The 26,498-nt window shown below is 32.9% G+C and overlaps 1 protein-coding gene across 1 annotated transcript in view; it reads right to left on the minus strand.

The window, feature by feature from the left end:
• GRIK2 (glutamate ionotropic receptor kainate type subunit 2) overlaps positions 1 to 26,498 on the minus strand; it is a 353,523-nt gene that overhangs the window by 113,860 nt on the left and 213,165 nt on the right. Inside the window, exon 11 of the mRNA XM_059842388.1 lies at positions 22,111 to 22,334. Within this exon, the coding sequence (XP_059698371.1) occupies positions 22,111 to 22,334 (224 nt within the window). The remainder of the gene's footprint in view (positions 1 to 22,110; positions 22,335 to 26,498) is intronic.

Below are 26,498 nucleotides of genomic sequence, written 5' to 3' on the forward strand. Positions count from 1 at the left end.
GAATTATGCTTCTTTGTCTAATTTTTAAATTTTATAAAATAAAAAAACAAACACTGACCAAAAATCAATGTACTTCCATCTAAATGGAAGTCATACACTGCTTTATAAGAAGACCATCAAAACAACAGAGAAAAGTGCACATCACTTATGTATTTTTTAATTATGTAGTTTATGCTGTGTGTAAGAAAGAACCTGGTCCTACTTGCTTTCAGATTTCTAAAGTCACAGAGGATGCCACAGCTACTCTCAGTAAGTGGAAGGAATCAATAGGGACAAGCCTACTGCAAAAAACAAATATAAAGGCTGGATTTTTTTTTTATCATGCTGAAGTTGTTGGGATTTTTACCTATAAAAAGTATTTACTTTTACAATAGTTACTGTTGTTGTTTTTCTAGGCTATAATTTCCTAATGCACATTTCTGGGGAAAAAATGGGGAAAAAGCTGTGCCATGCATATGTTATGAGTCTGAGCCTGTTACAGAAGTCACTTCTAGACAGGTGAAGCAGAATTTGAGTTCTAGTGCACATGTATCCTTTTGAATAATCTCACTTTTTTTATAATTCCCTAACAATTTTTCCATGCATGACAGTGAGTTAATTTCATTGTATCTTTTCAAAAGTATGTATTTCCTGAAAGTAAATTAGAAGACAAAAATGTCATCTGTTCTACATCTACCAGGTTCTGTCTTTACTGCCATCAGTTAAAGATACTGAATCTCCATGGGTTGCTTTGTAGAGTTGTAGAGGACTTTATTACACAGGTTGGATATATTTTTTCAGTTAATGGCAATGTAAGCCACAAAACAATGACAAAATGCAGAAATGCACTCGAACTCATACTCTATCACTTTAATGAATGCATATTCATTAAATGTCTCTCTCTAGAAATTAAACATTTGAAAGCAATCTCTCAGTGTAAAAATGACACTTGATCAATACATTACATAGTTTAGTGAGGCTATAGTTTTTAAAGCTCTTACTCAACTGTTTATTTATCCTGAATAGGCTAAGACCTGCACTCTCCATTAGCATTCAACAGCAAAGCATGAGAAGTGCTAGGTATCTGTAAACAAAAGATTAAAATGCATGGATGCCTTACATGGTAGACTAAATGGATGCAATTATCACAGGATTATAGAGAAAAATGAGGCATTCAAAATCATCACCACTTGCTAATGAAAAGCAAATGAGAGCTGTTTCAGTGGAAAACTGTCATCTGCCTTTAAAAAAAAATTCTAATAAAATCTACGGTCCATTTTTAATCCCTTTGTGATGAGAGACATGGTAAATTAATCCATTTTCCTCAGAAAAAGTAGGGCATTTACTGATTGTATATTTCACATGAGTACATATTATTTAAATATTATATATGGGTTTCTTTAGTCTATAAGTATGTTTACCAACTATTGCTATCAAACTGACCCATAAAAATATATAAAACATGTTTCTGAAAGAACTTGATAAGAAAACAGAGTATAAAAATCCCTTATGGAACAAAGACAACAGAATATTGTCTGCATCATGGAAGAATTCAAAAAAAAAAAGAAAAAAAAAAACATAGAAAGGAAAATGTAGCATAGGTCCTTCCTGCAATGGGAAAAGAGTAATGTGGGTGTGTTTGTTTGTTACTTTTCAGAGCAGACTCACTGTATTGTCTGGCAATGTATAGATTTCTTACAAGACGTTTTTTGCTATTGACACATCTTAGAGCACAGGAAGAACACTCTTGATGGATGGACTCTGTAATGGATTGTTACTCCAGAAACCAACAGACTGCAGAACAAATAGCAGCTCAGTAGTAAGAAAAAGGAAACGCCAGCAGGAATACACGGGAGCTTAGGAAATATCGCTGTAGGTTCTGTCTGGGTGGCTCAATTATATGCAAATAAGAATTTCAATTAAAATTATTACAAACATGGAAGAGCCAAGGATTGCTCTTCCTATCTATTATATCCTACATATATCCATTCTGAATGTTCTGGTTTCATACTATTGGAATTTTTGGCATTGTTCTTTTTAATTTAATTCAGTTTCTGAAGTTGTAAAAATCTTTAGCAATAACATTGTTATCATGCCAAACTCATATTGCCTTCATTTTACTAGTAGTTGTGCTCACAATGTCTACTAGTTTTGTTCACAATGCAAAAAATAAAAGGAAATTACAGTGCAGTTCATGTAGCCACTCATCCTGAAGAGGTGAACACATTTGGTAATTTGTTCTGACCCAGTTACATTTATTCAACTGGGGTGCTCTAATCTCAAGCTACTACAAATGGCAATGATCCTTTCCAGTTCCAAAAAGCAGACAGAAAATGAAACAGGACATAATCAGTTCTATTATAAAGTTGAGCAACAATCAATGTCAGTAATACATAATCACTAGATCTCTTGAATAAACAGAAAAAATAAATCACAGGTTTATAAACCAGGTCATAAAGTCTGGTTCATGCTTTTAAGAATCCTGTTCTATCATATCTAAACACTCATTCAACTGTGAAATTCCTCACATTCTCAGGGAATGCAAGATTTCTCTTTCCTGTTATATTTATCTGATAATGTCAGCAAAATCAAGCAGTTCAAGAAATACTGCTGAGTACTTTCAAATTTGTCTGAGCAATTATTGTCTAACTACATGAAACAGTACTAGTTTTCTATATTTTATAATCCAGTAAGAGGAAGCTGGCAACTATAAAAGTATACGCTTTCAAATACTTGTTTAAACATTTTCAGTTTGTTTCTGCACTGTAAAACTTCAAATAAAAATTTTCATTTTACTACAAACAAGGAAAAAATGTTCAGAATGACAAAATATAAAGGGCACTATATTGTCACAAGCACATCTCACGAGATTTTTATTTTAGCCACAAAAATTAAGTCAGACAGTAAGGAAAAGACAAATGCTAAAGAGATGGATAATAATTCTTTCTTGCTCATTCTCATATGCAAAATATTCGGGCTTCTGAAAGTTAAAGACCAAAAATCACATAGTTGCTGTTTTGATTTGGATACATTATTTAAGAGCACACCTTCCTGAACAAACTTTTTATCTAGAGTTCAACATACTGCACTTTCAGCCAAGTTCAAATGCAATAACTCATCTTCAAGTTATATTCTCCCTGTAGAAATACACATGGAATTAATTCTGGCTTATTCTTAAAAAAAAAAAAAAAAAAAAAAAAAAACCTCAAACATTCATGAAGCAATAAACAAAGAAGAATTATGGAGAAACTTCTATTATTTTATCCATGCTTCTTTGATTAAGGACTGACAGAATGGACCCAAAACTTGCTTTAGCTCATTGGATATAACAGTACAATTAATCCATCCAAGTTAAAATTGCTTTATATTATGACTGAATTTTCTTTTTTGTTGCTATAAGGCAATTTTTTATACATACATTGTTGATGGCAGAGTGGCTTTAAATTTGAGAATGAAGAAGGAAAAAGTTCATGCAAAAGAACGGTATTGTTTTCTGTAAATGAAACAGCAGCAATACATTAGGCAATTCAGCAAAAATATTTTCACCTGACCACAAACCCTCTTTTCTTGCTGTTCTTTGAAACAAAACCAAAAATCAGTGGTTAAATTATTGTACTGATTTTTTTTTGACCTGAAAAAAAAAGATTGAATTTTAATCAAATGAAAAAATATAATAAAAAATAATGCCAAGAACTAAATATTCCAATGGATTTTCTTGGGTTAATTAGGTGAAAATGCAAGCAGGATTATTGTAAGCATCAAACAACTAAGCCACATGTTGTTTTTATGAAGTATTCTCAACGGAAAGGATGTCACTAACAATTTAACTAAACATATTTGCTTTTATGTCATGATTTAATATAATGTAAGACTGCATGAGACACAGTAAATTCACATGCCCCTAGTAATATTTTAAATGTATATACACTATCTTTTACTGAGTCTACATAATCAAATATAACATATAGATAAATATATTTTAATTTACTGACAAATACTCATTATCATTATAAAATATATACATTCACATTACATTTTATGATTAGTTATATGCATGAATTATTTATGTGCATTTTAATGCTTTCTTAAAATGGATATCAAAATTACATGCAATAAATGAAAGTGAAATAATATTTGTCTGTGAGGTCTTTAATAATGACAGCACAGTAAACAGGTAGAGACACTTTTAAAGATACCTATGTACAAAATATTTTTTAGCCTTTGACTTTAAATACAAAAGCTGTATTTATTATTACAGATAGAACTGCCTAAACATCAGCAGTTATTAAACACGCCTGGAAAAATCCCCAAACAATAACCATTACCTAAACTGAAAATGATCTGTAGATCATTAAGAATTAAATTTTGTCTTTATTTTTTTTCTTCCCACATTCTTGTCTTCAACCAACAAATGCATTAAGTAATATTTTCATGATACTTAATTTTTTTTTTTCACAAGAATAAAAGCCTACCTGTTTACCACTCTGTCTGGCATGATTTATAGCTATTTTAATCAACAACAACTTTCAGTCTCAACACATCATTTAACCTAATTGAACTGCTAGACATAAATTCATAAATCAGGAATTATTAAAAGGGAAGTAGGGAAAAACTTACCTAATTGTCACTTACTATAGTAAAATAAATATTCAGGTGCATATTCTGAACCAACTTAGATGACAGTTGCAGCTTTTGTTTCATAATGGTCATGATGCCAGTAACATTCATAGAGGCCCAAATTCAAGGCCATATTTTTCACCATTGCTTCAAATACTAACTCAAGAAACTCAGGAGAACATTTTATCCTACATATCCTATATTTTATCCTATATGTGTCCACCTCAGTGAAATATCCTTCTCCACTTAATTATATTCTATGTTTTTTTCTGGTTTATATGTTCAAATGGACCTTAACTAACATCTACAAAAGTTGATGGAAATATTTTCCACAATCTTTGGGGATCTTGTAATAGACCTATAGCCTAGAGTAAAATTTCCCAAATCTATGCATTGACTTGTGGATTTATCTGATGCACAAAGAATTTCCACAACAGACAGTGTAAACAGGTTAATGAAATGCACAGAACATGAAATAAAATGACATTACACTGCACCATCTATGAAGTAGGTTGACTATTTTACTAAAATTTTCACAATAGGTATGATTGTTATCATAGCAAATATTAACACAGGAAAATGAGAATGCCTGCTATTAACACACAGGGGATTTTTTTTCCTCAACACTACTGCTCTCTGAAAAGAGATAAGGAAATGTTGGTACAAAAATATTTTCTGTTTCTGACTAGTATTAGTACTAGCATTTCATATGAAGATGCAAAAAAACTTAAAGTTGAAAAGCATGAAAATTGAAATTGCCCACGTGCTACTGAGAAAGTTTCTTTATAAACTCCACCCCTTGCTTCACAAATGAAGAACTACCTCAGATGCATTTGTATGTCTGATCACTACAGTTTTATTGCAAAGCACTAAATTTTATTTTAGCCTGAGAAAAGTTACAGAGGTTAATTAACAATCAACAAGAATAAAAGTAATTAAATTATCTTTTATGTTTTAAATTTATTATCTTCAATTTGATTTACCATTCTTTCCTTTTCTGTAATCTGAAAAAGGGCAAATAGTAAAGTATAATTTATCTTCTCCACATAATTCTCTCTTCATTATAATTCCATCATTTCTCCTTTGTGTTCCTGTTCTCCAATTGAAAACTTTTAGTGCTTTAAAAGGCCTTATTTTATATAGTATAATTTACTTTTTTTTTAGCCCAGAATACTTGGATTTTTTAATTCTAGTAAAACTGCATATTTTTGAACTAAAGTAATCTGTCATGTGGCAAAAAAAATATAATGTTACTGTGTGTTATGAGGAGTATTATCTTTAAAATTGCCATGCTTACGAATGTCAATGTCAAAGTAAACACTTTGGCATCCTGAAACCATGAAACAGCACTCTAATTTTTTAAAAATAAAATGCATATATTTTTTCCAAAAATTAAATTCTTTTCATATATGCTAAATATTTGAATAACACATTGTTTATATTTGTTCCAAGAAGTATCTATTATCTCCATTGTCTTGAATTTGTTCCTGAATTAAGAATGACTTACTAAGCAACCCTAATATGATTGTAAAAATAATAAAGTTCTGCTAAGTTTACTATATAAAATAACTTGACTTGTTCCAAGTAAAATGATTGATCTGCTCCTATTAAATCTAAAGAAAAGCAATTTTAGCATGGATTCTCCTTCATATTCCCCAAAACACACCTTCAAGAATGTTTTAGTAAATCACTAAAGTGGTTTACTAAACCTGAAGAAACTGGAGTTCTGATCTGGAACTCAGAAGTTATTGTCAAAGAAAATCAGCAAATCAAGTCTGCTAATATTCAAAGAATATGCACAATGTGCATTAGCAGAATGTTAGCAATACCTTAGATCAACTTTTTGAAATAGCACACATTGATGTTTAGCCCATGCTCTAACACAATGGGGAAAAGAAACCCTTTCATGCTTCCAGGGAAGAAATCATATATGCTACGTAAGAAATAACAGATCTGCATAAACCTTAATAATTACATGTATCTTTACAAAGGATTTCTTCATTTTATCTGGAGAAGGCTCCTCCTTGTATTTGTGATAGTCTAAAACTATCAAGTACTATCACTGTCAGGGACTTCACTAGGTTTTGTAATGCTCCTAAACTGCAAGGGTGGGCTGAGTTCTCAGAAGCTACTTTACATGAATACTTATCAAGCTGACACATGTTCAAAGACTATATTTAGTCAGTTTTCCTACCTTTAGAAATCTCAACATCCTACATAAAGGATAGGAGCTGCAAACACATTGCATTCATTCTACATTTAATTATTTTTAAATAAAAACACATACCAACCACTGTCCCTGAAGGATTACTTATAATTCTTAAATTTCATACATAATATCCTATATTTGCCCTTACCTTGAAATATGTTTTATTAGGAAGCCCAGTCTGTTAGAGTTTGGTGTAATTTAGTCTAACAGGGTGTAACTCTCTGCTGGGCCTTGCAAAGTTGCTCTTATTGTTGACTGGCATGATTGCAATAATAAGGGATTCATATGCACTACTGATTAGAAGATCTTGCCATCTTGGTCCAAATAAAATTTTTAAGATGGTTATTCAGTATCTATGAATAGGACTGTAAATTTGTAATATAAAACAGTGATAGTCTATTCTGTACTAGTAACATAAAAAATAAATTGATAATTATTTCTCTTTAAGAGAATGGAACACAGTATAAGAGAGAAATGTACTTGAGAAATTCAAATACTCCCTCTTTTAAAAGGGAAGCACTTAGTGATTTCTTTGGTTTACTTGAGTTTGTCACAAGTTGCAGGGAAGAGTTCAATACTGCAGAGGACCCCTTAAAGGCACATAATAAAGTGAAATCATATTTTGCAGTCCAAAATATATGCACTTCTTTAAAAAAGTTTGGTCATTCAAGGTTGTATAACAACTCTGGCCTTTCTATTCAATTTGTGACTACCTTCCTGTCTAACATTTAACATCACAGCAAGGGAAATATCTAGTTTAGAGTGCATAACAATTCAGTGCTGCCCTTCACCATACATTAAATGTCACCCATCAGAATGACATGAATTAAAAGAATTATTATCCTAGGGTTGCATCATAACAGGATATCTGTTAATATAGGCACATTGAATGTGATTTTTTCATAGAGAATAAGCCATTTAAACATTTTCAAGACCAACATTATGTTTCCTTCTGCTTTTAAAATTGTCAAAATAGAACATCCTTTTAGTAAAACCAGAAAACTAAGACTTTAATTGTGTTATATTGGGGTCATGTGGAATATTTTGGAGTATTTATTTATAGTGAGTATTTTGTGCACTTATATGTCACTCTGATTACAAAAGTTTTGTTGTCACAAATTAAGACCTAGAAAATTGTTGTTTTATGATTTGGTTTAGAGTTTGGTTGGTTGCCTTTTTTTTGGGTGTTGTTCTTTGGTTTTCCACCCTCTCCAAAAAAATAGCATATTATTTTTGTTTAATATTTCTATGTAATATAAATATATCAATAATTGTTCATTTAAAATGTTTGATTAATTTCTCATCAAAAATTTACAATAAATAGGAATACATATATTCTATGAACTGCCATGGTTATATCTGTATCAGTAAGCGAAGGGAAGGACTCAGACTTCAGCAGTGGCATGTGATCATCCATACAATTTATTTGTTAAAGCATTCCTGTTCACAGTTTGGCCTATGCTGCACTTAGATGTGGTTTAAAGAAACAGGAAATCCTGGTAAGAACTGTGGGTGGGATAACTGGGATGATGGAGCATTTAATCATATGGGAATTTCTGGCCCTCTGTGCCAGAAAGGAAGCCCTGAACTCCAGCCCTTGCAATGTTCATACATAGTATTGAGGAATCCATCTGGCTTGTACGCCAGATGCTGCAGGAACGTGATAGGACAATCCTGTACTACTGGCAGTTGATTACAAAATGTTTCCTCCTTTCTATTTATACCATTACAATTTTCAACTTCCACAATTTGTACTAGTAATTGCACAAATATATCAGTTACTACTAATGGAACACACAGGCTTTCTTTGGGAAAGATCATGGTTAAAGGAATTCAAACACAAGAACATTTTAAATTTGATAATAACTGCAGCTGTACCACAAGGGTTTTCTTCAGGGACCCTGCTGAATTGCAGCTCCATATCCTGATCACGGATAAATATTTGAAGTTGTTTTGGGTTTGGTTTTTTTCATTATCTAGAAACCTTTCTTCACTTTCAAATAACACCCTGAGGCCTGGATATGAGCTAGCTATAATATATTCACCTCAATATTAATGAAATACCAGTGCTTCTTTGATTGACAGCTCTGATAGTCAGAAACTCACATCCTCACATGACCACCACCAAGATGCCTCCTTCACAGAGCTATCAGGCAGCTGGAATTCACCCCTACAGCTCTCCAATTTAATAAAACTCTGTTAGGGTACTAAGTATTTCAAGTGTTGACTCAGCAAAGTGTTTCTTTTAGATTTTTTCCAAGAAACTCTGATTCTAGAAGTAGTATTTGAACGATGTAGAGACTAGATCCAAACTGTTCCTGGCCATATGCAGTAACATTCTTTTCAACAGAAATAGACTATGCATAGGCCTTTATCTTTCTTCTTTTTTGAGGAAGGTCAATTACATCAACTCTTTTATCACCAAGGATCACCCATGTGACTTCATTCTGTATTCTTTATAGCCCTGTCATTGTACTCAAAACACACTGTTACTAATACCACATGGGCTACCTGAATTTAATCTCTTATCTTCCCTCTGACCAAACTGTCAAAACAAACATATGTGAGTTAAAGAACACTGGAGAGATTCAGCTGCTGTAGTACCAATGTCTCACAGATAAAGGCCCGAGAAACAATTTATATGTTTCTGCAAAGGCAGTAAATGCATACTCCTGTCCCATATATCTGCAGATCTTTCCATCAAGTTTCAATACTTTCAAATCATTCCTTTCCACATAAACTAATCTGAAATGTACCTTTCAGTTTTTCTTCTTTTTTTTTTTTCTGTTTCTTATATCCACTGCTCTTCTCCAACAAAAATACAAAGTTTGAAGTGATTTTAATGTCACTGCCATAGGATAACCTGTGTAGCTATTCCAGCAGTGCCAGCTGAATCTTATTCAGACTCCAGACTAAGAATAGCCTCAAGGCAAAAATCAATACCTCTCTTTCAAAATCCTCCTCAAAATTCTATTTCTTTATAATCTAAACAGCAAACTGAAATATTCTCCTGCCTACATAGCTCAAGAAAAATAATTGCTGAACCTAACTTCTTAAGAAATTTACTTATTTTTCACTTCATTTCCTTCATAATTTATAGAAATTTTGTCCTTATTTAACTATTTAAATTATTTAAATACTCCTTCTGAACTGTGAATTGTTTAAAGCAAGTATTTGATGTTGGCTATGTAACAATATGACATGACCCTGCTCAGTGATGCTCTGAAAGCTGTCCTGTGTTACAGGAAAGCCCAATCAAGCCTCCCCTACCACCCTGAGATCTTCACTGCTTTCACCTGTGGGCTCATATAGATTTGTGCATAGAGGCACAACACCATCATTCACACTGCTGTTGACATTTGCATTCCTTCAGGCACAAATGACTGCACAGCATAGAGGGCAGGATGATGAGGAAGGTGTTATGAACATTAAAAATCCCCATCGACCTTTAAGCTTAAATCAGAGCTGAGCTTCTAGCAGCAGCTGTGCAGAAAGTTATGAGGAGCCTCTGGTATGTGTCCACCGAGTAAATTATCCAATTACAGTTACATTTGAAGCAAGGTGAAAATTCCTTTCATTGCTCTAAATGAAGGGCACACTGACCAGATTTTGACAAGATTAAGTACTGACTCTCCTATAGCATGCTCATTTAGAAGAGGAGAGCAAGAGAGAGAAAGTAAGTGAGAGAAGTGTGTGGAGGATAAATATGACAAATTTGAAGCCTTTTTCAGGTATTTTTGCAACTTGACATTAAATTTGCCATGCTCTGTGAGCACAGCAAAGCAGTGCAATGCAAAAAATTCTGCAGCCTGCTTCCATTTTTCTTCTGGACTGGGCTCATTGGTTACATTGTGTCAGCCACAAAACCAGAGAATTTTCTAAGAAGTGGAATTCCTTCCAAAGGAACTTCTCTTAACATTCATTATGCTATAAGCCTTTTGATTTTCCCTCCAAAATATCTACCAAGAAAATTTCTCCAAAACATGAACTAATTGCTGTACTACCTGTTAGCTGAAAACCGTTTGAAATCCCTGGTGATGGTTCTCTAGTACAGAACACTATAATTTTACTTCTACAAACAAAATAGGTTAAAAGCAAATTGGCACCCTGTTCTGTGTAAAACTAAAGCCATTTCTCCCAAAAAGAACAAGAATATCTGGAAGAATGGAAAGAAATTATATAACCTTCTTTTGCTATCTACCACTTCACTATTCAGCCCATAAGAAATTTTCCACACAGCATTCCTGCCCCACATAGTTGAGGAAAGAAGAAAACAAAATGGAAAGAGGAAGTAGATCTGGGTGGTTTGCTATTTTTAGTCTTCTGCAATTGTATGAATTATCTCATCAAGCTGAAGTAACATTGTCTTCATGTTTCTTTTTCACAGCTAGTGGGTATCTGTTGAAAAGTGTTTAGGAAAATCCTAAATGGCAAGTGAAGGTGCCACATGTCTAATGGCCACACAATACAAAACAAACAGTATCATGAGAGCGATGTGCCAGAACAACCCTATTTTATAAAAATATTACTTATATTTAAACTTGTCTCTGATGTGCTGTAAGAATTATTAATGACAAACTTTTTGATATTTTAAACACTTACTATTTTCTAATAAAAGAACCTATATCCCTCAGCTGATGTGGGATTTTTAAATATGCTGCTCAAAATTTTTAATATTGTTGAATAATTTTCCCGTAAGAAGGATACCTTTGTTGCGTAAGACAAAGTTTTTGATAGTACTATAATAAATTACAAAAAACACACAAACAAAAAACAAAACAACACAACAAAAAGGCACCCACTATTCTTAAGCCTGAAAATGTGTGACTGGATTTACACAAAAGCAATTTCATCATGATTTGAGTTAACACTGAATGACCTCCATACATAAAACAGAAATGCTTGAAGGACACAATACAGATTTAATTTCAGTATCAAACCCAGTTATCATACTTATTTTTCAGAGTGATTTCTGATCAAGCCCTTTTAATGCTTAAATGACTAATACTCTCTATTGAGTTGGAGGTGGAAGTCTTGCATAAGAAAGGTAAACTGGAAACAGTTAAATCAGAAAGATCCAGAGATAAATTCCCATATGCCTGTCTACAGGCATTTGTGTTGAACAATCTTATTTTTCTAACACCTAGAACACTTAAAGTCAAGAAATATTCACTTTTTAATTCCTTACTTCTTTTAAAGATGCTTCTGGTTTGAAGTATAATGTTTAACCATGACTTTATAAGTTTTTCCTCCAAGAGACAAATGCTCTATCTTTCAAACACATAAAGTCTGTTAAGTTTATTTTGGTTTGGGGGTTTTCTTTTTCTGTTTGTTCTCCCTTCAATTTAGCTCTATTTAAAAATCTACTTCAATTTATTTCTCAGAATATAATGGATAATAATGACTGAGAGAAAAGAGATTTAGAAAATTTGCATTAACTAAATTACTTCTGGTTCCAAAGTCACAAACCTATGCTTATTTTAAAAAAGAAAGAAAAAACCCAAACAAATAAGCAAACCCCTTATATTCTAACAGGCATGTTCCACCACTCCAAACAATTTGAAAATTGACTTTTCAGTTACAAATATCTAAAAGTACTTGAGAATTGCATCTGCATTTTTAACATTATGTAACATGACAAGGTCTATTTTAGAAAATAAAGGAGTAAAATTCTTAAAATACTTTTGTTATCCAAGTTTTCCTTTCCTTCAGGTAATTCTGAAACCAAATAATCTAAGAGAGAACTCTGAAATACTATCCTACATTAACTGCTATTTCATTCCACTGAACATCCGTTCCAAGAATTTTCTAGAAGGTTAATAACCATCATATCATCTTGACTTTTCTTTCAATGATTTACCTCTCCCTCTTAATTTAGATAAAATAAAGAAATTTATTTCATATGGGTTCACTGATTTTGCAAAAAATATAATGATCTTTTTTGTATGTTTAGCTTATTTAGAATAAAAAGTGCTTTTTAATCCGTCAGCCATTTTTTCTCAATATTATTTTATTTTTCTGGGTCCTCCAGAAGAAAGGTAAATAGAAACCATGACTCCTAACATTCAATTTTCCAGCCCTTTACCATAACCTCTACTTTTTTTATGAGGAGACTGCTCAGTGTTAGTCAAGTGTTCCAAGCAGGATGTATACATGAAATTTCTTCAATAAATAAAATGTCTCCTACATTAGCTTTCTGTTTTGACTTTGGGGGGGAAAAAACCAAACAAACCAAATCAAAAACAAACACTCAAACAAAATACCACCAACAGTTCAGCTGCTGGTGAATTAATTTTCTAACATAATAGGCACTCTGTAAATTCAGACTCTAGTGCTAATGACAAAGGAATCAGTCAATCAGCTAACTTGCTGATTGATTTTCAAATTAGTACTCACAAAAATTATTAACAAAATCTTTTGTAAACACCTTCTTGTATCCTTGACTCAATTTCCATTCCAGTAGATCTTTGTGTTCTGTTCTTTAGGACTACATATCTCATGAGAACGAGGCTTTGCATATCTCATGAAAAAACTGCTGCTGTGCATTATGGTGAGAGCTACAGTTTCCTTCTCCCCACAAATACTATACATGCCAGAGTAAAATACATGAAATAAATTAAACCTCAATTAAAGCAAATAAACCTTCTGTCCCCTAACTCCAAAAACATAAGAGGCACTGACCTTTCTCAAAAGGATCATTTTAGCTTTAAAAACATTCAGTTTCAGGCATAGAGGATACCTTCTCTTTAGGCACATTTAATGTTCCATGCTATCATCTGCTAAATAATTATACAAAGTGCCAAGTCTAAACTTGCTACATATAGAGGAAGAAACTTTTGAAAAAACAGAATAAATTGTCCAATTTCAAAAAAACTGAATTTCCAGCACTTTTTCTGGAGACTCAACTTATTTTAAAGCAAACTACTTCATAAAGGAAATCCAATATTCTTCCCTTGTACTATATATGCTGGAAATTAGCAAAGGCTGACAAAAAAAAAGGATGAACACCTGTACTGTAAAGAATCTTTCAAAACTAAAAAAAAATTGTTCCTCAGATGGATTTTTATAAGCATGGACTATGGAATTACTTGTTAATGGATGTTAATATAGTACAGAGAAATTACCAAATCACTGCCCAAAGTAGGTATGAAGCATTACTTTGTGTGATGCCATAGAACTCTTGACAAAACAGTCTCCAGGTCTTGAATCACTTATGGAAATTGTTTATCCAAGACATTTGAAAACTTAAAATTAGATAGAGGACATCTACTTTGCTTTCAGTTAAACCCAATTATCTAAAGACAACTACAAGTCTTTTATGAGAAATATCACTGTTTTGACTGCAGAGATACTTTCAAAAACAATTTTTAGAGTGCGTAGGTTTATAACATTTTAACTTAGCCATAGAGTGTTTAAAAATAAAGTCACAGGAAACTGGGCATGTAAACTCAATTATGAGTGTGTAAGACAAGGTTATGTGTCTGAAAAGAAATGACAATACAGTGTGGCATAATATATTTCAGCATCTCTTAGCTTGTTCTAAGGATGAAGTGAATGCAAATGTAATTATTAAACTGTCACAGGCAGTTAGAAATAATGATTTAGATAAAAAGTGAATGGCATTCAGACAGATGTCTAGCAATGAACTCTGTGAAACCCAATGAATCAAATAGAATAATTCTAGTCAGTCAAAAATCAAAATAGAAGGCCACTGAGTACACCCATAATTTCATCAGTTGTTAACCAATGAAAACTTAGAAGATTTTACTAAAGAAGATTCTTTATCGAACTGAATTCTCTCCAAAAGCTTTAGTGAACATCCTTGAGATCTTAAGATTCAAGGTACTGTTGAGATTCAAAAGTATATTTAGGATTCTGACATGTTTGGGCAGTCAAATACTCAGTGAAATATGTCAATGAGTAACTGAAACAAAGAAGAAATCACAGAATGCAAAGTAGTTCAACATGACTTTTGAAACACCTTTCCATAAATACCCTCAGATTCCATGAAAGACTGCTTAGCAATGTTCTATCAATATGGAGAGGAAATATATGTTTTGAAATATGCAACAACTCCATACAGGGAGTCCCAAAAGTAAAGTCAGAATAATGGGTACCTGAATAATGTGTGTGTGAGAAGTGTGTGTGAGAATGAAGAGATTGAGTTGCTGGTAGTAAGAGACACAAAATTCCTTAAGTATGAAGAGAGTTACCATTCAGTGCAGCCATTAAAACACCTAGGTTCTTGGGTAATTAGTAATGAATTGTTGACCCTTGAGATGTCTTCCAGAATAATGAGAACAAAAAATAACAGAAAAGATGGAGTTTCTAGGCCATCTTCAATTCTAGACAGCATCATTAAGATACTTCTACATTAACAAAAAAAAAAAAATCTGATTAGGGTAATCTACAAAGGAACAAGAATTAACACAAAACATACTGGTGAGGGAGCTGGACAAAAAATCCATAATTCAAGGTGCTTTCCTTGAGGCAGAAGTCACCAAACCTACTGCTTTCCTAAAATACCTACATCATGAGAGGTGCGGAAAAGAACTCAGTTTTTTCACACAGGAATCCCTAATTTACCATCTTCAAGTGAAAATATTTTCTTCTTAAACATGCCTATAGAGATTTAGCCAATAGGCAGTACTATCTTTTCTGTTGGACTGCTAAAGCAGTTGGTTATGATTTTTTCAGCCAACCTCAGTAAAGTCATTTTAGTTATTTTGCTGGCAGTGGTTTCTACATAGTTTTGATGCACAGCAAGTAACACTGGGATTTCAGATTGACCTACCACCAATGTAGCAAGGATTTAGAGAACTGGCAATTTTCACCCCTAAAATGTAAGGAGGATATATATGTTAAGAAGTTTAAAAGAAAAGTTTTCTCTTACTGTGATCTCTAACAGTATTTCAGCAGAGCTTATTATGTAGATGTTGTGCTTGTGTGTAGGCTCATACACCTCCTGGAAGTCTTGTCTCTTTCTGAACAGCTGAAGGAGATTGGCAGCATTCAAAAGTGGTTCAAGCAAATCTGGAGGGGTTAGGATGAGGATCCATACTGGGTTGCTTATTCATAAACTATAAATTTTATAAACTAACATCAAATTTCTTCTGGAGGAGTCAGAGAGACAAAAGCATTGTTGTAAGTGTCAAAATGCAAAGGGAGAGATTGTTGCTTAACTCATTGCTATGCATGTCCTTCTTTAAGCCACATATCCTCATTCAAAACATTTAGATTTTATAGCACTGGTGGTGATCTAAATCATAACTTTTCAAAATAATTGCACAACCTAGATGATGACTATGAGAAGGAATAAAATTCCAGTTATTTTTCAGTTTTTATATAAAAACAAGAAAAATCATCAGCTCTGTGTGCTAGCCACAGAAAATTACTTAATTACTCAAATACTGTTATTAATTATAGATTTATGCTAATATAAATGGCATACAATAAACTGTTTAACCAATTTACTTAGAATTATCTGAGCATATTTGAAATAACATGGACAAGTCTTGCTCACAAAATTTCCAGTGACTGCTGTCCAAATAAAATGACTGTACAATTTCATCGTTATAACATTTAGCAGGATAACTAAGTAAAAAAATAGTTCTTCACGATTTGCTTATGAGTGCATTAAATTAAGATATAACTGCTGTGTCTTCTTTATATTACCTCATTTACTGAAGCTTCATTTAAATGTTAGAATTCTAAAATTAAAATTTCTCTCTTCTCATGTAAAGGAGAAGAAATTTAGTTCAGCAAGTAAGTTTTCTGGAGCATTCTCAGAAAGGATTTCTTGGTATAGCTACACAAATATATCAATCAATTAATAAGAAAAGCTTAAAAAATCATCATAGAGAGAGAAAAATTCTTGTCATGCAATCTGCCAGGTACACTTGACAAAAATTGTAAGTGTTCCAGAGGCTGGAACACTTAATTTTTTTTCACAGTAAGGATGATCTCTAGCATTAGCAAGGATTTGCTTTCCAACCAGAACAACATTATACTAAAAGAAGAAGACTATACAGAGTCTTTTGGAAGCATTCAGCTAAGGGTCATAATGTGCAACTTGATTTCAAAGAAATAAAATTTTCTGATTTTGAAATAATTGTTGAGGAACAATTTTGGTAAGTGTGTAGTTTTTGGTATACTTTTAGCCTTGTCTACTTGCACAGCATTGTATAGCAGAGTGACAACTGCATTATACTTGCATTACAACAGAGGAAAAATTAGTACTTTGCATTACAATTGAACCAAAATTATCTTAAAACTGTGTAAGAGAAGCAGATTTCAGTGTTGACGTCTGGATTGCCCTATAGGGTGATGAATCTATTCCTGAAAGCACCTCACAGCATATGCTGTAGTTCTCTAGGGAGACTTCAGGAGATAAAATTCTCATAGAAAGAATGCTTGTTAAAAATAAAGGGCAAATATGCTAACTTCCTACTTGGTTAACTATCAACATAGTAATTTAGGAACCAGAGCTCCATAGTAATTAGAGTAGTAGTTTCCTCTCATTCTCTCATTCATTCCTTTCCATCAAGGTAGTTTTCAAGAAGTAGTTTCCAAAAAATAGTTTCAAAATCAATCAGGCAAGGTTAAGGACAGAAATCAGCTGATCAAAAGTATAAAATAAAAATGAAGATTGATGAGATGTAAAAGGATATGCATGCACTCCAGAGAGACTTAATGCTCAGGCATCTGTTACAGTCTGAAGCAGCAGGTTATTCCCAAGATTTTTCACAGAGAAAAGATTAAGATAAATGTGTGGAGAATTTTAGGACTAGTCTTATTTAATTATGCTTTATTCCAGCTGGCAAGAAAAAAATATAAATTGTTGATGAGGCAATGTTCATTGTGCTCTAATCAGTGCTTATGAGGAAAAGGAAAAATAGGTGATAACAAATGCTTTGGCAGCTGGAAGCAGCATAAGGGCTTGACTTAGAAGATGTAGAATAGAATAATTCCGAAGGGAGGATAAGGTAGGAAATCCCAGCACAAAAAATATGTTACAAGTAAAGGCATATAAACCCTTTAAAATGACAACACATTACTTAAAATTAGCAATTATGGCAGTGAACACAGTTTAATGTATCTTTCCACAATAGTCACTGATACTTTAGACAGATCAGTGTGAAAAGCACAAGAGCTCAGTAGTGGACAATCTTATCCAGGATTGGTTATCTGCCTCATATCTGATCTGTAAAAATGAAGTACCTTACTAAGGTAGCTGTATCTCTTCTAGTTTTTAAGAAAGGTCACTTAAGAGTGAACTTTTTTATGACAGACAGATATGTTCACAGCAAAAAAAAGACCTTGCTACACAAAGAAATCCATCAGTGTTCAGTGAATAACTTGAAATCCAGTCAATTAGGCATAAAATTATTTCATAAAGACATTTAAGGAATTTAGTCTTCAATCTATGTTTTCAGAAAAGAGACAAAAAAGACATGGAAGTTTAAAATTATGCATGAGACTCAAAAATGCAATATAGTCATAAGAAAACTTAGCTGAAGATTAATTTTGATCATCATTTATAGGAAGACCTATGCAAATAAAACACATTAAGCATTTTTCAAAGCATAAAACTGTTTTTTCTTCATAATGCCTACATAGAAAGGAAGGATCCTCCAGTAACTAATATATTAGATTTTGCAGGCCAAAAATAGGAAGTGTCTTTTTCTTGTACACAGACTGATGGAAAAGAAGGGACAATATGTGTCTATGAAGCTGCTACACAACACTGTAGGAAAACAGTATGTTGCTTAGAATTGGTGCAATGGTTTGCAGCAACAGACAGAAATAAAAAGAAATTCCACTGATTGAGATTTTTGATTACACAGATCAGAAAATGTGTAATTGACAGAAGTCCAAAAAACAGCTGGTGTGCTTTATTGAAATTTTAGTTTTCCTTCAAACCAAATCTAAACTGTGAATTTAACTGGTATTCTCAATCAAAGAAACTAGTAAAGGCAGAGGCATAAAGGTATGGTATTTGAATGCAGCAGGTTTTCAGATGACACAAGACACTGCTAGCAGACACAAAAAGACAATGCTATCTAGCACCAGAAAGATCTATTACTGTTGCCACAACAGGAAAAAATACTATGTGAAATTCTCACTTCACAGAAAATGAATAGATTTAGTGTCAAGCAGACTGGATTTATATATCAGTCATCGGTCTGTACAACAAAACAAGGAACTTCCAGAGACTAACCATCCTAACTACTGAGATTCAACAACAGCAACAAACAAGATTAAGAGGCGCAATGCAGAATCTGTCTGCTCAAAAGTAGAATTGTCTTTTGGGGGGAACTACAAGAGGAAAATAAAATAAAAAAGCCCTCCAGCTAACACATAAATCTTTCCTAGCTTCTTGTCTTGTTTAGTGTGAGAAAATTACAGCTCTTTATATATCATTCTCAAATTGAAAGGAAAATCCAGTGCTCTTACAAATTAAGAAAAGGACTGATATAGATTTATGTTATATTTCTCCTTCTATGAAAGTATTTTGAACAATTAATTCTTAAAGATTCCTGAAGCTTTTACTAATTTCTTCATCTTTTCTTAAATATCACAATAGCACTAATTAATGAGTGAGATCCAAGAGACACAATAGAATGGTACTTTCCATTTTTGATGTTTCGAGCTCTTACATGCCAACATTGTTTGGAAGACATGGTGAAACAATAACACCACAAAACCTTTGACATAAAAATTTTAAAATAAATGTTCTATACTGAACACACTGATGAGCTGTAATTACAAAACATTATATCATAAAAGGCATACTAAGCACTGCTCCAAACAAAGGCAGACCTTATTATGAAACACAAAGTAATTATTATGAAATACTGCTAGTTAAACATCCATTATGGAAGGATTGTTATGGAATAGAAGTCTTCTTAATAAGAAACTCTGGTTAGACCCTATTAAACTAGTGGCTTGCAGTCCAGGAGTTTCACAACGCCAGGACTGGAAAATACATCATCAGCAATACCTAACCTATAATCTGTACTGAAAATACATACCACTATGCTGCAAAGACCTCTTCACAAACACACTTTAAAGTATCTCTCTTTACATGACAGATAAAATTTTTGAATTGTGTTTGCAAACAGGTCTTTAACTTTTGAATAATGTTTTTCTTTGTTTCTGCTTAATATTCAGCAGGAAATTCAACTTTTAATTTAGACCTGTTTCCTTTTACAAGCAATAATGTTAGAAAAGGCTATTCCACACTATTAAGTAATTCTGCATTATGTATAAAATCCTTAGATTGTCTTACATAACCTACATCTTTTATTTCTAAATGTGTTATTAATATTTGATTGTACCAGTTAAGAAATTCTGAAAATCTCTAGATATGAAGGCTGATATAAATTTATAAGTAAAAAAGATATCTTATACAATTCTACAGAAACAAAACTTCTCTGCTCAGTATAAAATATATTCTGTATTGCTTTACAATTAAGATAATGCTTCTAATTACATAAGGGATTTATGGTGCTCATCACAAAACAGACAAATGAAAAAAAATGTCAGCATTAATACTCTATTATCTGGTGTTTCTATATAAAAATAAATATTTTTTCCTGTTCTGCTAGTGAGCTCAAGTGGCCAAATAGCTTAATTAAAAAAAAAAAAAAAAAAAAAAAAAAAAAAAAAACATGAAAGAAAGGCTTCAAGAAAATCTGTATTTCCTAAAGAACACGTCAAGGCACATTCTCGAAGTACATGTAGGAACTCAGCCATACAAATCCTACTATCCTAGTAGGAGCTACCTGTCAAAAGCACTGTGCATCATGCTGAATATGTCCTTCAGTGATAACAGTAGGGTTAAAACTTTTGGACATATGCATAAATATTTTATGTTTCACATTTCACCAGATAACAGTTGTGATTTATGCTTGGCTGTCCTTTCAGAGCTATCTGTACAGCAGGAACACCTCAGAAACTATTGTTCTCTCTGGAACACCTCAGAAAAGATTGTACTCTCTGGTTATATAGTCCACTAAAATAGGGGTCTTTCAAGAAACTTTCATGATAACTCTGGCTCTTTAAAGAAGACTTTTCGAAAAGGTATACAGCAAAGTCTTTCATTACAAAATATGTTTCAGTTTTATCTATATTACTTCAATACCGCATGTACTTCATCTACAGGTGTTAAATTACCTTTAAACTGGCTTCTAAAAATATTGCTTCTTCCTAATATAGGAATGATAAAACTTCTCCAAAATGACATAGAGAGTATCAAAAAGAGATGGAGAATCCTGATACTAAATGCAGCACAATAGAAAAAGAAATATATGAAGATTCTACTGTGAACCACAGCAAAAAATCACGGGAATCTCAGGACTGAAGTGAGATTTCATCATCAACTCAAACAAAAAAAAACCTCATTGTATTAAAGAGATAAAAACCAATATAGTTCATATGCATGTGTTTAAAAAAAAAATTGCAAGTGACGACAAGGGGAAAAGAGATTACATACACAGCTCTGAGCTTTTTCTTTTGTTGTCATGACAAATGCCAAAGCTACATGTAAGTCTGTATTTATGTGAGCATCTGAACTCAGCCTTTATGAGTTAAGAAGGAAATGGTAAACATATTAAGATTTTTTGACAAAAGATGTTTTTCTGCTCATATGGGTTGAAAAAAACAGATAAAAAAGTGAGCCTTATGTATAAAATCAATTCATAATTTAACAATTAATGTATCGAGTTCCTTAATTCTAAAAGCTCAGTCAAGCTTCCAAAAACATTCCACTCAAAGATTTTAATTCTGTGAAGTATCTCAGGGATTGCAATTGCACAAAATTAAAAATAAATAATGTTATTCTACTTCAAAGACACTAATCTACACAAACTTTTACAACTGGTAGAGGCCCAGTTTGGACATCTAGAATTAGCATGGGCATCTAAGTACTCAAATTGAGATTGAGCACCCCAGCATAAAAACAAACCAGAGTAACAAAATAAAACATGCAAACCCTGGGTTTCTAAATGCAGACTTAGTGGGAAAAGCTGTTTTAAAAACTTTCTAGTGTCTCTAGATTTGTAAATAAAAGAAGGAATCTAGCTAGCATACTCAAGACTTAGGGGAAAAGTCCAGTAACAAACTGGAGATACTATGGCAGTGGAGAATATCAATAGTGAGAAACCTCATCATTATTCTTCTGTAAATCATGAAGTTTAATTATAAGAGTATGAAAGTAAGAAAAGTTTTGTGACTTTTGACAATTATTAGTAAGAATAAAATGGTAACAATTGCCAAAAAAATCACAAAAGTTGACATGTTACCTGGCTATGACAAAGAGCACACAACTGACACCCAAGTAAGCCAGCAGAATATACATCCAGATATCAGGGGAGAGAGGATTCAGGAAGGAGAAGACGCCCGGGTTTGTACCATTGGGCTTGCGGTACAAAATACTTATTCCGAGAGTCATAAAGGGCTTGGAGAAGTCGATGACCTTCTCACGAACATAGGTAATTGCCAATGGTGCAACTGCAAGGTCAGCTTTCTGTTGACAGAAATACAAAAAGAGAAAAAGGCCATAAGTCAGAAGAAACAGGCTGAAGCAGACAATCAGATTATGCAAAACACAAATTTTTTGTGGAGGATGCTTGTTCTTGCACTAGGTTGCCTGAAATTTAAAATTCTTCTCCCTATAAGTAAGGAAAACAGATTTTTCCCCTTCCGCTTTGCTAAACTGACACAGCATTTAGAAAAAATTAAAAGCACTAGTACAGGGCTACAAGTGAAGAAAAATATTGCATCTTGCAGAAAACATGAATATCTATTATCATATACTTTAAAACTTTATTTATCGTGCATTTCAACAAATGTCTTGTCTTTGTCTTTCCCTCACTGTGTTCTTTAGAAGCAAATGTATTTGGGAAGCAGATGAGAATATGCTAGTACAAGTGTAGGGAAAGGACCAGGAAGCAGTTCTTCATATTTTAGGATAAAAATGGTATAAAAGATCAGTTTAAAATTGAAACTGCTACTCCTGCAAGGTTGCTGAGAGTGTTCTAATAAGTACAAATGTTCTTACTCACTTGAGGGAATCACTGCAAAACTTACAGATAGTTGTTATTTAGTTGGACTACTTAAAATTAAATCATCAATTGAATGCATTCTGTCAATTAACATTTAGGTTTAGTTATTTAAGGATAATTCATAGGAGATTAGTAAATGGCCTATGCTATTCTTTTAATCAAAACTTAATGGAAATCAGAGTGACCAAAAATCTATAAAATCTACCTCTTAATCTCTGTCAACAGCTCTTGAAACACTCCTGTGCATGTATGAATGTGGATGTCTGTGTGTGGATACGCACATAAGAAAGAGGAAAGTTCAGAGTGAGAAAGTTTACAGTACAAGACCTGGAAAGATGTAAAATAAGAATTCTTTATAAACCATACTAAAATATAGGCATGTAATGGGAGAAATGGTATAGCTACCATAAAGTACTGTTACCCAAGTAATATATCCAAGTAACACAGCTGCAAATGATACCATTTTAGAATGCCTGTTTTATGATACAGAGATATGATTCCAAATAAAATAAATTCACACACTTATGTACTTTTTGCTCATTTGATATTGTGTTTACTGTGTAAAACTCAAACTTCCATGCAATGTATCATTTCAGTGTTCCCTTTAATTTTTATTTTCTTACCTTACACAAAGTCCTTCTATGGTCTATTCTTGTTATGAACATTTATATAATTAGATCTACTGTAGTCAGTTACAATGTGAAATTCTGTTGGCACTGTTCATTTTATTTGGTAAGGTTTACTGGTCAAAAAATTACATGTACTTCATTTCCATTGGTATTAAGAACTTATAGATATTAATTAAAACAGCAAGGCTTAATTCCACAGTGGATGACTTTTTATAGATTGCATATTATTGATGATATTTCAGCTGATGTAGAAAGAAAATGGTAAAGTAAGAAACTAAAACTAATTTGAACTAAAAGTTATAGGTCAACATGTAGAAGTTTAAAGAACATAACAACCCAATATTAGTTTGTGAGGGAAGCAGCAGACCTTAACTGAAGAGTCTGAAGGCAACTGACTAGAAATTGTCAGAAGAGGCAGCTTCCCAAAGACACATAAATTAGATTTTTTGGAAGGTTATTGGTAGATGCGAATTTTGATCTTATTATATTAACAGAACCTTAATGAACAACAAATAATTTATTTTAACAAATACCATGGAAAATCCAACCCTTGGTCATTAGATGGAAACAAAAACATATACAAATGAATATAAGTTGTAACTATCGCTAGTGGAGCCAAGTTGCAGATGAAATTAGAAAAATAACTGATCAAGAAATAATATGTCTGATATGACAGAATAGAACAGATATCCCAACCTGGGAGGACAGATACAAAATTTATGTAGATAACTTGACATCTCAAGATTCTCTTCAGAGCTGAGTAACTCTGAATATTCTTGAACTAGAATATCACCATAAGAACAATTAGCGTCTAACAAAAAAATCTGGAGTCTTTAATAACTGAGGAAATGACTAACTTAAAAATGCAATGCTACCACATGCAACTTTTGTTAATATCTTTTATCTCCAAAATACTCAATTTTCCTGGAAATTTTTTCATTCTGAAAAGAGCGCTATTGGTAAGTGCTCTATTGGTAAGAAAAAGCAGGGGCCAAGTTTTCAGAAATGCAGTACCAGTTTCTCTTATGCTCAGCTATAATGAAGATATGCAAGGAAGAGAATCCTTTTTAGTTTTCTTCTAGCAACAAATAGGGGAGGAATAGGGTAAAGTTAGTATTTTATCAGTCAATATTTAACAGCATTAACAAATTAGTGTATCCTAACATGACTTTTTTTGATAAGTTCCATTACAAAGAGTATTTGTCTCACTTGGCAGCAATCAATTATTCGATTTTTTGTAATGAAGGTATACCTGCTTCTATTTAAATGAATAAAAGGTATACCTATCTGAAAACACAATCCATAATAGCACTGAACTCTTTCTTGAGATGCATTTGTTTTTATGACAGCATCCAAGTATTGGTGAGGTAAGCTAGTTGCCACAAAGAAAAATTCTGCACCAACTAAAGGTTACAATAGCAATTAGAGACAGTCTGACAAGGATATTCCAATGCAAGGCATGGTCCTGAGCAAAATGGAGGAGTTGTACAGCCTAGTCTGTGATGTGCCAGGGTACTGCACTGAAGATAATAAGCTGTAGTTTTGCAACCTCTCCCTTCCTGTCCCACACCACCCCTCAGGAACTCAGGAGCTCCTGATAAACCTGGACCAAACCAGCTGAGCAATGAAGCACCCCCTTGATCATAACAGTAAGGCAGTAAAGCATCCCTTGAAAGTACCGGAAGCTCATCCATGATACAGGTAGGAATAACCCTGACTGTAACACCTACCTGACCAAGGTGGGGACAAAGGATAAACATTCACACATGGATAAATCTTCCCTGTCTTGCTGCCATGTGCAGTTGCAGGATGCTCATCCACCAACAACTCAAGGTAACCCTGAATTATTTCTGATATAGAAGTGACTAAGGTAGTCATCCTCCTTTGCTTCTTCCCTTACATTTAATTCCAAGCAGTTTGTTCAGTGACTGATTTACATGAAGTAGTGCTCAAAGAGAAAAAAGAAGGACTTTTTTTTACTTGTGCAGGGGTGAAATTTGGCACATAACCTCTAAGAAGAGAGATTTTGAAATTATACTGAATTCAATCTATGCTTGCAGATACAAATAATTTCAACAAGAAATCTGCACTTTAATGTTGAGTAGTGTATGACCATAGCATGCACAGAAATTTGATATTTGCAGAAATTGGTGCTTTTTCTGTGAAAATTAACTCTATAAAACCTGGAGAACAATCACAATAATTTTGAGGGAAATAGAATTTTTAAAGGATTTCATAGCTTCTACTAATAACATCAGGGAAAGGTAAAACAAACACCAGCTGAATTTTCTATTGTTGATAATTTAATGAAAGCTTTTGTCTCACCTATTTTGTTCAAAAGAATGAAAAATTTAAATACAATCTAGACACAGAAAAAATAAAGTGGCTAATAGCTTTTTTTTAAATAGACACTAAAATTATACAATATTCCACCAAAATAATTGAGTATTTTAGACAATGTGAATGGAGTCTTCTGGTAAGAATTTTGCTCCTAACATTTTGCATTGATCTAGCAACCATAAATGTTTATACCAAAAATGCAAAGGGAATCATACATTATCAATCTCAGTTGTTCATTCAGTCAATCAGTACAATCATATTGTAATTGCATAATATACACAAAACTACACATACACTGAAAAGACATTTAAATAATTTTATTTCTCTACAAGCAGTAATGAACTTATTGCCTGCAATTATTCTTGAAAATAAAGGAACTTGCCTTTTTTTGAAAGAAAAACGTCATAAAACTTTTGTTTAATCCACTGTGTTTCCTCGGCCTAAAACCCTGAGTCAATATGTAAATTTCTTCAACCCAAATTTTTGAGCCTGTTAACCTGAGTTGAATTTCTGTTACATTCCCTTTGGAGAAAATGCATCCTCAAGATAAAAGAGGAAGGCTAAAGCACAGCTTCAATTCTTTAAACCTGTCTAACACACTCCTAATGCTCAGAGACCTTATGCATTATTCCTGTCCACAGAAGTGCATTTCCCTGC

Source organism: Haemorhous mexicanus, chromosome 3 (assembly GCF_027477595.1).
Source record: "Haemorhous mexicanus isolate bHaeMex1 chromosome 3, bHaeMex1.pri, whole genome shotgun sequence".
NCBI classification, from domain to species: Eukaryota; Metazoa; Chordata; class Aves; order Passeriformes; family Fringillidae; genus Haemorhous; species Haemorhous mexicanus.